The sequence below is a fragment of the Xiphophorus couchianus genome, chromosome 9 (assembly GCF_001444195.1).
Source record: "Xiphophorus couchianus chromosome 9, X_couchianus-1.0, whole genome shotgun sequence".
NCBI lineage: Eukaryota > Metazoa > Chordata > Actinopteri > Cyprinodontiformes > Poeciliidae > Xiphophorus > Xiphophorus couchianus.
The window spans coordinates 26,683,573-26,695,753 of record NC_040236.1 but is presented as its reverse complement, the minus strand read 5'-3'; the positions used below and the strand labels follow the sequence as shown (position 1 = coordinate 26,695,753).

General features: G+C 37.2%; 1 protein-coding gene across 8 annotated transcripts in view; it reads left to right on the top strand.

The window, feature by feature from the left end:
* Window positions 1-12,181, top strand: part of mcf2l2 (MCF.2 cell line derived transforming sequence-like 2) — a 123,164-nt gene that overhangs the window by 9,163 nt on the left and 101,820 nt on the right. For 6 of the 8 annotated variants that reach the window (XM_028027315.1, XM_028027309.1, XM_028027313.1 and 3 more), the window contains exon 2: window positions 9,312-9,395. In XM_028027315.1, coding sequence (XP_027883116.1) covers window positions 9,312-9,395 — 84 coding nt within the window. Of the gene's footprint in view, window positions 1-4,470; window positions 4,780-7,573; window positions 7,653-9,311; window positions 9,396-12,181 lie in introns of those variants that run through there. The other 2 variants (XM_028027311.1, XM_028027310.1) reach the window with 2 other exon arrangements.

The following is a 12,181-nucleotide window of genomic DNA, read 5'->3' as shown; positions in this document are numbered from 1 at the left end:
CATTAAGACCTGCTGTGTGCATATAGTCTAAGTTGTCTACAAACATCTTTTCTGCTATACCTACATTTTTTGTGGAGCTGATGTCAGAGCCCAACACTATGAAGCAAACTAAATCTATCCCAGTTTTCTTAAAGAGATTCGGTTGGAATAAACTTGCACAACTCACTTACTGTATGTAGTAGTACACAGCTAACTTGTTCTGGTCTAGGCTAACTTTTATGACATGGCATGTTATCCATCCCTTTATGACTGTGGTCATATACATGGTCAGCAACAATACTCAGGTAGGCTGGGGCACTGACATGATACTCAATAGGTACTAATGGGCCCAAAGTGTGCCAGGAAAATATCCCCCACACCATTGCACCACCACTACCAGCCTGAACAGTTGATACAACATATAAGAAACAATCATTTAATGATCCTGATGTATAAATCTTTACTCGGTCTAACCCCAGCATATTTATCCACTCTCCTACATAGAAATGTCAGTTTTCGTTCTCTTCGCTCCAATAACATTATTCTTCTGCATGTCCCACACTTTCGAACTGAAAAAGGGAAGCAGGCATTCAGTGTGTTGGCCCCCACAGCGTGGAATCAGTTGCAGTCTGAACTTAAGATGTCGGAAATAATTTCACTGGACTTATTTCGAGCAGTTCTTAAAGATAGGCAACAAGATTCTATGAAACAGTGTCATTGTTTTTAAATTGTTTTTATTGTTTTATACTTGTGCATATGTATTAATTGTTTTTTATCTTGTAACCAGGTTGCTATGTATTTTAATTTTTTGCTCAGGTCCCTCTTGAAAATGAGATCTAGATCTCAACGGGGTTTACCTGATTAAATAAAGGAATATATATAGAAGGCAGAATGGATCGATGCTTTCATATCCATCCTGGTAGGGCCAAATTCTGACCGTACCATCCGAATGTCTCAGCAGAAATCGAGACTCATCACACCAGACAACATTTTTCCAATCTTCTATTGTCCAATTTTGGTGAGCCTGTGTGAATTGTAGCCTCAGTTTTCTGTTCTTAGCTGACAGGACTGGCACCTGGTGTGGTCTTCTGCTGCTATAGCCCATCTGCCTCAAGGTTCGACGTGTTGTGCATTCAGAGATGCTCTTTTGCATACCTCAGATGTAACTAGTGGTTATTTGAGTTACTGTTGCTGTTCTTTCAGTTCAAAGCCTGGCCATTCTCCTCTGATATCTGGTATCAACAACATGTTTGCGCTCACAGAACTGAGTGCATAGTAACCCTAGAGATGGTTGTACGTGAAAATCACAGTAGATCAGCAGTTTCTGAAATACTCAGACCAGCCTGTCTGGCACCAACAACTATGCCACGTTCAAAGTCACTTAAATCACTTTTCTTCTCCATTCTGATGCTCGGCTTGAACTGCAGCAGATCGTCTTGGCCATGTCTACATGCCTAAATGCATTGAGTTGTTGCAATGTGATTGGCTGATTCAACATTTGAGTTAATGAGCAGTTGGACAGATGTACCTAATAAAGTGGTCGGTGAGTCTACATTGATTGTATCCTTCCATGGATTTCAGGTGACACTCCTCCATGTTGTACACTGTCATGTTCACTAGGCAGTTAACTATGCACTGTAGTAGTAAGAGATCAAAGGCAGCTTGTCTGAGATATTTTCCTTCTCTGTCTCATTCAGGTCAATTCTGACAGCAGCAATTTTGTTCATGTATCATCTTCTTGCACATTGGTCAAAAGTGGTCTCGGAGCCATGTGTCCGCTATTCATAGCGCATGCACTTGCCTGCTAATATGGCGCTGATCACTTTTGGTTCAGACTTGTGGGCATTATGTATAATTTGTCATTTTACAGTAGAGGAGACATATGTTATTTGTCTGAGCCATGACCCATTCTGTGTTCTGCATTAACATTCTCAGGGCTGTACCTCTGTCGATCCTTTGTATTATAGGAGGTGATCATTTGTATTCATGTCAGTAGCTTATATTTGTGAGAGCAGAGACTGAGACACAAAGCAGAATCTTATCTCCAGCTGCTGTCATTAGACATCCTCTAATTGTTTTCTTTTCTTCACGCCTTCTTCCTGAGAACATGTTGCCCCTGCCTCCACACCCCCTCTCTCCCTGACCTTGACAAAAATAACTGTAAATAAGATTTACAGGAAGGACAGAGAAGCAGGAGCCTCATTGACTGTGGAGAACATAAACAAAAGTTTTTGATACCTTACCGAGTTCATCTGTCCCCTGGAAAAATGTACTTACTCGGCTTGTTTAGCCATTTATTAACTGTGATTAAACTACAATTTTTAGAAAGCTGGGCTCAATTTTACAAACCAAACCCTAATCTGATTATAATGTGACTTACATTATTAAATAATTTAAATAAAACATATAGGATGGCTGAAAGATTTCAAAAAGTAGTACAACATCTTAGAGTACAAAGTAATTTCTAAGACTTTGGAACTCCAGTGAACCAAAGTAAGAGACAAAATCCACAACTGAATAAAACATGAAGTTGTGGTGAACCTTCCCGGCTAAGGGCAGTCAACCTGTCGCGATCTGTATTTTTTCTGTGTATTTATTTTGAGTTTCCTGTGTCTCTGTGTTGTCCTGTCTTCCCCTTGATTAGTTCCCAGGTGTGTCTCGTTCCCTGATTACCTCCTGTGTATTTAATGTCACTCGTGTCGCTGTGTCTTTGTCGGGTCCTTGTCGTTTTCAGTGTCAATCTGTCTTGACTGTCGTTCTGTCCACTGCGTTCACCTGTTGCTACCGGCATTGAGCCCGGGCTTCCACTCAGCTGTGCTGCCAGGTGTCTGGACTGTGCATTTCTGGATTATGTTATCATTAAATCCTCATTATTCACCTCAACCTGGGTCTCCAAGCGTCCTGCCTCACCATCTACACCACACATCATGACACAACCAAAAAATATTTTTTATGTTTATTCATTTTCATTAAAAATAAAACAATTATATACAATAGAGAAAATATACAAATCAATAAATGATTATGAAGTATTTCAATAGCAGGGTGTTGGCTAGCAAATGATGTTGACTTGATAACGTGAGAGGATGCTGATTGACTTTATGAACTAATCAACAAGTTCTGATGAACTAGCACTGTATGTCACTGAATCTGAATTTGTCAGTTCTGTATGCTTTTTGCTGATTTAATATTTCCAAATAATTGGATATGAATTTGACCAGTTTTTCTAAAGAGCCTTGAGAGAACATATGTTGAACTTTTGCCTAGTTCAGTGGTCCTAAGGGCCCATGTCCTAAATGTCTGAGATATCTCTGTTCCATAACTCTTGATTCACGTGATTGCTTGACCTTCTCTGCATACCACCTATTACTGATGGAGCCTGTTAATCACCCAGTTATTGGTGATTTCCTGACTCAATGCAATCTCCTGGATTTCCTTGGATAGAAACTTCTAAAGTTTTCTTGAAAAATTAATTGAATTTACTTTACTGTTTGATTACTAGGATCAATTATATTGTATGCATTATTAAATTGAAATTATTTTTTTGTAAAGTGCCTTGAGACATTTGTTGTGAATTATATAATAGTATATAGATAGAATTTGGGCTCAGTCTTTGCTACATGTGAAGCAGCTGAAGGATCTAGTTGTCTTGTCGGGGACAGACAGACAGTTTGAACTTTGTGTGCTGTAACATTAGTTTGTTGTGTTGCAGAAAGAACTGAGCCAAACAACAAGGCTCTTGATTTATCAGATTCTATTCCTCTCATTATGTCTTGCCATGACTTATGGGCTTACTGAGAGAACAAGATTCTGGACTCAAGCCACCAAAATGATCTTCCTTCATAGAAGGAGGGCCAAGTTTTGAACTAGGTAAAGGGCATATTTTTTCTGGTCTGGGAACACGTTGCAATTTCTTGGAGTGAGCTGGAGAGTGTTGCCAGCGAGAGGAATCATTAGGGTTTTTTCTGTATCTGCTTCCTTCGCATTCCAGTCTTAGATAAGTGGAAGACAGTGATTGGATACAAAAGCTTCACTGTGCGAACTTTTGGGAAAGTGTTGGTCATCTTAGATAAATCAAATGAATGTGTGAGGACAAACAAAATGTGGTTGCTAAGTCAAAATTTTTCAGTTAACTGAAATTGCACATTTTTCCTTGGTACACTCTTTACTTGTAAAGAAATCTCATAGAAAGAATTCCAGACCATAAAAGTTTACCATTGGCAGTCTAGGATGACCCAAACATCAGAAAATGCTGCAGACACAGACAGCAACACACAGGCCATTTGCCAAGTGAGACATCATAGTCTGCAAAAATCAAACATATGACTCTGGATTCTCTTTCTTCTCTCTCTGATTCTCTTTGTCTCTTTCACACACACGTTTTCTCCTTCAGTTTCAGTTTTTTTTTTGTTTTTTTTTACATGAGCGCCCGCCCAGCTCTCCTTCAGCAGCTCATTGGTTGCTTGCAGCTCAAAGCAGAGCTGTTTCACAGCTGGATCTGGAAAAACTGACCACAAACACATGTAATAGCCCCAGCTGCATATGTATGGGACTGTGTTTTGTTGCAAGTTTGTTAAATCTGACAGGAGGCTGAGGGAGACAAAGATTTGTTAATTTGGACGTTCAGAATGGCTTTGATGATGATGGTGATGAAGACATGTCTGCTGTTAATGGACCAGGGTTGGATATTTGATCTTTGAATCATCTTATGGAAGAGGAGTTTGTTCTCTGTGGATTTACTCTTTTGCATGTGCTACAGCCTCAGAGGTGACAACATGAAGAGAGTGAAAAATGTTATAGGTAAAGTTCACGCACTGTGGTTTCAGACATCTTGACATGACTTTTTTGCCTAAGAGAGAATTGTAAAATAATTGTATGTTGGAAGTTTTTCTTACGGTTTTGTTATGTTATGCCATATAGAAAACCATGCAAGAGCATTAAAAAAAAGCAAACCCCATCCATCTGACATGTCTGCTCGCTTTTTTAAACATTCTACACGTCTTTCCCATTTAACATTTTGTTTTTATGGAAACCCTTACTGACTCTTATGTGGTGTTCAAGGCCCCCTTGCTCTTCTTGAGGCTATGTCGACTTTTATAAACAAATGTCATTTGATTAGTCACAAAGCAGGTCACTCCCACTAAGATGTGTGGAATTATTTTAAGGTAAATTAGAACCTCATGCATATCTTTCTGTATCTGCTACTTATCGACTTTCAAATCTACAGTCTTTATTAGGTATAATTACCAAGTATACAAAAAAATTCCAGCAACTTTTTGTTAATATCATACCTAATACATGCTTATATTAATATTCACATTGACTTCCTTTTCTTCAGGGTTTCTCTCAAATTTATCCCCGAGTAACTATTGGCTTTCACAAAGTTTTCATTTACTCTGTCACCTGGTGAGTTTCTAAACACAGACTTTCTGTTATGTCTTGAAATAGTCATCAATCTGCACCTTCCCTTTCTGCTTTGCTGTTCCAACAAGAGGAATATTCTGTCTGTGAATGCCTGGCTCCTGTTGCATAAAAATGTATACACTTTGTTCCTGCAAATTTCCTGAATACTCCAGCTGACCAGTCTTTGATTTTTTTTTCTCAACCTATTCTCCAAATTTGCCTGATTTTTAACGTGTACAGATTGCTAATATTGGGTTGGACCAACTTTTGACTTCTGAGCTATATTTTTTTATTTGGTTAGCATAAATTTAAACATTCCTCAGGGATTTGTGTCCATATAGACATGACACCATCAGGCAGTTGCTGCAGATTTGTCAGCTGTATATCCATGATGATAATCTTCCGTTCCACCACGTCCCACAGATGCTCTAATGATGTTCAGATGTTCAGGTGTTTGAACAGGCCTTTGGAATTCAGTGAAATCACTGTTAATGTAACGTTTAAGTAAAATCAGTCAGAACCAACCAGAGACTCGGCACAGTGCAGGTGAGGATAATGAGTAATCAGCCTGAGGGAGGGCAAGTAAGCTGTCAAGGCAGAGCTGAAATCATGACAGTTGATTCAAAAAACCATGTTGAAATGACTGAGACTTTCATTATCTGCATTCATTATCCTTCATGAAAGCAGCTAGGGATACACAATATATCGGCACTAATGCTGGGATCGACTCACAGTCAATTTTTGAACAAATATTAGTATCGGTCTGATGAATATGTTATATACAACATTGGTAAAGTTTGGCCACAATGTATTAATATTGGATATCAGCTCAAATTTTCATATTGGTGCATCCCTAATTCAAACAACACTTAGTTGGTTTTGAGCGGCCCAACGTCTGCCAACACCAACACACAAGCAGCAACAGTGTAAGGCCTTGTATATATGTAACCAGGTCTTTATAAAAATAAATATCAACCAGAGGTCACACTAGACTTTTTTGTTGTCCGTCATTTTGACTAATGGTGTAAAAAATATTTTATCACATTCTATTTTTATCCCTCAATGTCTAAATGATTTTAACATGGGCTTTTCTGTTACAATTAATTTTTATGTGGTTTAATTAATATTTAACAAGTCGGACAGAAAATCCGAATCCCGTCACACATTAATCAAGCAGATGAACATATCTAACTTTTTCTCAGCAGTGATAAAAATCACTGACAGAACAATGAAATTAATTGACTCTACTTAAATTATGAGACCCCAACAGCACTTCACCTACTGGGGTCTGAAGCCTCACAACTTACTCCTGGTTTGCATCTAGAGGAGAAATTTGCTCTAGAGTTTAGATCTAACCTAAAAACAATTCAAACCGACCCAGACCAAGTCCATAGACATTGTATCTGAGCCTGATCCAACCAAACTGATTAAATTTAGTTACAGGCTCGAGCCTGGGGTACAGACATAACAAACATGACTTAATAATTTATTTAAGATTTTACTGCTTTTGTTTTAGAGCACCATTTGAATAAGAAGTGCAACTTTTCCCAGTTTTTGTTTAACATTTTGCTGCTCCATTTTGCATTTTGTTGTAACCTGGGTTGAGTCAAGTGCAAATCTTCTGCAATGATTGAAAGGATCCTATCTCTGCATCTGAAGCAGAATAAGGGAGACCCGCATGCCATTTAGTGTGCGCTTGTTATGGTCTAATTAACTCATTACTTTCTTTTTCTTTACAGGGTAAAGTGTTTACTCCTCAATTTAAACAGTAGATAAACCCAACATAGTTCTCTTTAGTTTTATCTGTTCTGTATGTCCTGTAGGCTGATTAAATGCGCCACTTCAGCCAAAGTTTGGAATACATTTTTGAACCAGATGTGCTCTAAAGAGTCTTGTCCATAACTCTTCAAAGTGAGGTCAGCTCCCAGTCAGCAAGATTCATTTTGTTCAGTGTACATATCAGAGATGATATTAGTTGTTTTTCTTTTTTATTGATTGGTGTAGTCACCTCTGTGACTCTGTGCTTAAAGTTGAAATGCCTATAGAGTATTACCATAACTTCACTTTGCCTCTGGCATACACAGTTTATCTCTGCATATTTGTCTTGCAAATATGCTTCTGTCCAGTTTCTAGATCTTTTGTCTGTGTAAAATACAGATTTGTAAAAATGTCTGCCTTGTTTCTTTACTTCCAGATGAATTCTAATAATACCTGTGCTACTGAAAACGGAACAAACATTATATCATGTGACACATCTACCTGGAGATTTGGTACTTATTACACATTTTTGTTTACAATTATCAAGTAGTTTTGGCAGCTTTAAATATTAAAAGTCCCTTGTTGGGTGGAGGATAATTTTTTGTGCATGTGATCACTGGTTAATAAAGCTGCAAAAGTACACAAAGCATGTCTAAACAGCCCAGACTGTGATGAAGGGCTGTGTTTTGAACCGCCCTGGTATGTCAGCAGACTAAGCTATGAACAGAGGTACATTGATTATTAAAGGCCATCATCAGCTGCTGTGCTCTTCTCCTAACTTTCTCCACCCCATCAGTACACAACCTATCAATGTTTCAGACAAATACAGTGAAGTCAGGAGAATTATGTCTTTACTCTCAATGACAAAAGCTGTTTTGTTCACTGCCCACAGAACTTTGAGCTTTAGGTTGTCAGAAACCAGTATGGTTTTACCACTTTGGTCTTAACGCTTTTTCTCTACTTGGTTTTGTTCTACTTGTCTTTCTATATATCATATTAACTCCAGTAAAAGGGGATAAGTTCAGAAAGGGCAGCCCAAAAATAATTACATTTAATACAAAACTGTTAGGAACTGGGATTGTTTGAGTTTGATTTAGGATTTTATCATTTTTGGTGTTACTTAATTTTTTCTATTAGTTCTGCCTCGTTTCCACTTCAGTTCTTCCTTGGTGATCCTTATGTTTATTTTTTTTCTAGTTATTCTCTGTTACTCTAGTTTAATTATGTTTCTTTAGTCGTCTTTAGTGTTAGATTTATTTCCTGTTCCCCTGTTCACACTCTTGCCACTTTTTCTCTCCTTCTCCTCATTTTGTCTCCTGCTCCCGTCCCTCACACCTGCACCCTGTTAGCTCATAAGCCTAGGTATTTTGTATAGCATTCAACCTCCTTAGTAATTAAGTCTTTCATCTTCAGTTACTACTTGTCGGTTGTCATTTCCTGTCACTTTCCCGTTTTCTCCATGTGTCTCCTTCTAGTTTTTTTCTCCAGAATTTATGGTTTTACTGTAACTCCATTAATCTTTGTAAGTTTTTGTTTTCTCATTTTTTCATTAAAACCTTCAAAATTATCCATGTTACTAGCTCCTTCCTACATTTGGGTCTGTCCTTCAACACACAAATCCTTATAAAGACCTGATCCGATTTCTGGTTTTCATCTTATTTGACAAAAAAGCACCAGAAGACTACAGACAAGACTCTATGCCTTTAATAAAGCTTGAATTGAATTGAGGCACAGTTGGAGAGATGTCACAAAAAACCCCTCTCATGATCTTTCCTACATCTGAGGTTGTATGTTTAGACTCAAGTATTTATAATAGGGCATGATGAATAGCTTCATCTACCATAGAAGACATTCTTCTTTTCAGCAAACTCATCTCATTGAATCAGACCAGAAGTGTTGACCTATTTTTATGCTTTCCCAATACTTGATTTATTGTACACACAGTCTGAGATCTCTCCTTTCTGAGCTGATGCTGGATTCTATCTGGGGACGATTTAAAACAGTGTGAAAAATATTTTGTTGTCATCAGTAATAAGTGCTGTTTTTTATTTTTATTTTTTCAGTTTACTTGTCTTCAAGCCCTCCATACTGAACATGAACTATGACTAATTAAACTAATCCATGCAACTGTTATTGCTTACCATTTATGTGATCAGTGTCTTTTGTTTCAGATGAAATCATGCAACAGGAGATCAGGCCCCTGCTGGCTGTGGACATCATAGAGCAGCTTCATCGGCAGTTTGCTTTACTTTCAGGTAGATCATTAACCCTCTCTGTCCCACTCTGATATAGTGTGCAATACCATAAGGGAAGTAACTTATTTATGATCTTAGTGAAGTAAATGTTGCCACCAATCAATCTAGGAAAATGTATAAGGCTATAAGTAATAAGTAAGACAATTAGAAATACATTTCTCTAATTTAAATGATAACATTCAAGACCTCTTGTAATATTTCCAGGTGTGGAAAATTTGCAAATTCTGCTGGCCAAGCTAAGGAGAAAATGCCAAAAACCTGAAAACTAGACCTTTGTAAGCTTGTTGAACTGGATTTTCTTGTAGAAAATACAGAATGAGGTATAAGAGTGAGAATTCAGGACTTATGTGAGTAAACTCCTTTGAGAAGCCATTCTGGCTGTAGATTAAACTGCGTGCACACTTATTTTTAAACTTTATTTATAGATTTTAAATTTTAACATATACTAAAGACAGGGACACAACCATCACAAAGAAAAAAAAAACATTGTAATTGTTCAAATGAACAAAGACATTTTTTAGAGGTGTAATTCCACCACAAATCGATTCCTTAAAAACCACATCTGTAAATGACATGGCATGATTGTGCCAGCTGGGGGCATGCACCAAAGCATTAAGAAGTTTGTAAAACTATTTTTACTGAACTAAATAAGGTCAGGCGTTCTCCTTTATGGGAGGACAGTGGTCTGGAAGCTTAAGAGAGACCCCTGTTGCTAAGTCTTTGCTCAGTGGGCAGCCATGAGGGCAAGCTGCAGAGGAGTTTTTAGCATGACTCAACTGTCAATACACCGTTACCCTCATGTTAGCCGCCCAGTAACAGGGCTAGAAACAGGGCAGATTTAATGCTTCCTGTTCCTTTGATTTCTGTACATAATGTTCAGATATTCGATTCACTTTATATCTCCAAATGAATGGAATTATAATGGAATCCATCAGTTATATTATTATATAACTTATATATAACTATATATATAAAACTAACATTATATATAACTATAATGGAATCCAACTTATAAGTTTTTTTTGTTTGACATGATTTTTTTTTGCTTGAATAATACTCTTTTTGACTTTTTTTTGCTTGAATAATTGTGAAACAAATTTAACTCGATAGACACGGTGCGCTAAATAATAAAACATAAATTAACGAAGCTTCGAGGCAGGTAAATTTTCCTCAAGGAATTTTAATTATCGAGGTACTCGAATCATTCGAGGAATCGTTTCAGCCTTAGTAGGTACCTATGAAGAATCAGAACAAGAAGTACCATAAAAATAAAACTAGAAGAATTTTTATTTTTCAGGAAATTACAAACACAAAACACTACACTCCAAAATCAAAGCACTCCAGTGATTGCCCCAACAATCACTGCACCAAGACACTAAAACAAATATCTTTATTGTCAGATCACTCCATAAAATAAAAGAAAACACAACCTTAGCTGTGTTTTACCAACTTTGTTGTGATTTGTACTTTGAGTACAAATCATGACATATTAAATTGTGTTCAATAGACCATCCATGGGTTTGATACAAAGGTTATTTTGACATATCGGCATACGCTACTGTGTTCTAATATTTTTTTAATCATGATTTATTTGAGTGACCGGGACGGTTTAGTTTTAGTGTAACAGCAGATGTCACTAGTGAGCAATGAATGAAGCAACAATAAATGAACCTTTGGGTAATGACGCAATGAGCTGGGGAGCCTCATTGCTTCACGAGGTTTCATTTGCCCTTCACTAACTGCTAGGAACAAACATCAATTCTCCCTTCCTGCACATTTCTCAAAAAATATCAACAGGTGATTTTACAATAAAGATGAAATTCCGGGTCAATTTTCCTTCTTTAAGACAGCAGAAAATCAGTAGTCACATGATCATGTCACAGGAAACTGCAGAAAACTACTTCTTTCTGTTTAGCTTTTTTTATCTGTAACAAGCCTGCAAAGTGAAGGTAAGGTAAGATAGGTAGGTAAGATAATTATATTTATATAGCACATTTTCAGCAACAATGCAATTCAAGGGGCTTTTAAGTGCTCCATCTTTACACACAGTGCCCTCTGGTGGCCACCATGAAACCATACTTTTTCACTTGGCTACATAAGCAATAAGCAGAAGAATCACTAATCTAAAGAAACAAATCCATAATAAATAAACTGACACAAAAGAAAAACCAAAATGATAAGATATAAGAAAATAAATATTAAGGAATGATCAAAACGGAATCATAAATCAAACTAAAAGTTCAAATAGCTATGGATTAAAGCTGTCTTTTTATTAGGTCCTTAATTTTAAAAGAAAATAAATCAGCTGTATGGATATTCTAGATTGAGTAAATGTAATTTTAGATTAGTACTTTGCATTTTTGTTTCAGGTCAAATAAGATGACTTCTAACTTTTTCTACTTACAGACATAATAAACAGCAGTGAGTCCAGAGCTCCTGGTTGTAAATGCTCCTCTACAGCTAATAATTTGTCTTCCAGGTGGAAGTGTATACAACATGGTAGCTCTACACTCCATTACATACATTTCATGTGTTTCATAATTCAGCTTCCCCAGCTTTTGATGTCCAACTGAATTTGGTAGGCCACCATGCCACTATAATTTTAAGTCTGGTCAGGAATCTAAATTCTTCCACATCCCTAATTAGTCTAGGCATCCTCAGAGTTTCCAGATGTGCTGTTAGAGCTGGCACAGCTGTGTTTGTGGTTCTGCTAGAATGCCTCTTGTTCCTTCAGTTTTCTCACAACAGCTAAATACAATGTTTTGCAAAAGTTCCTTGCTCAGCAT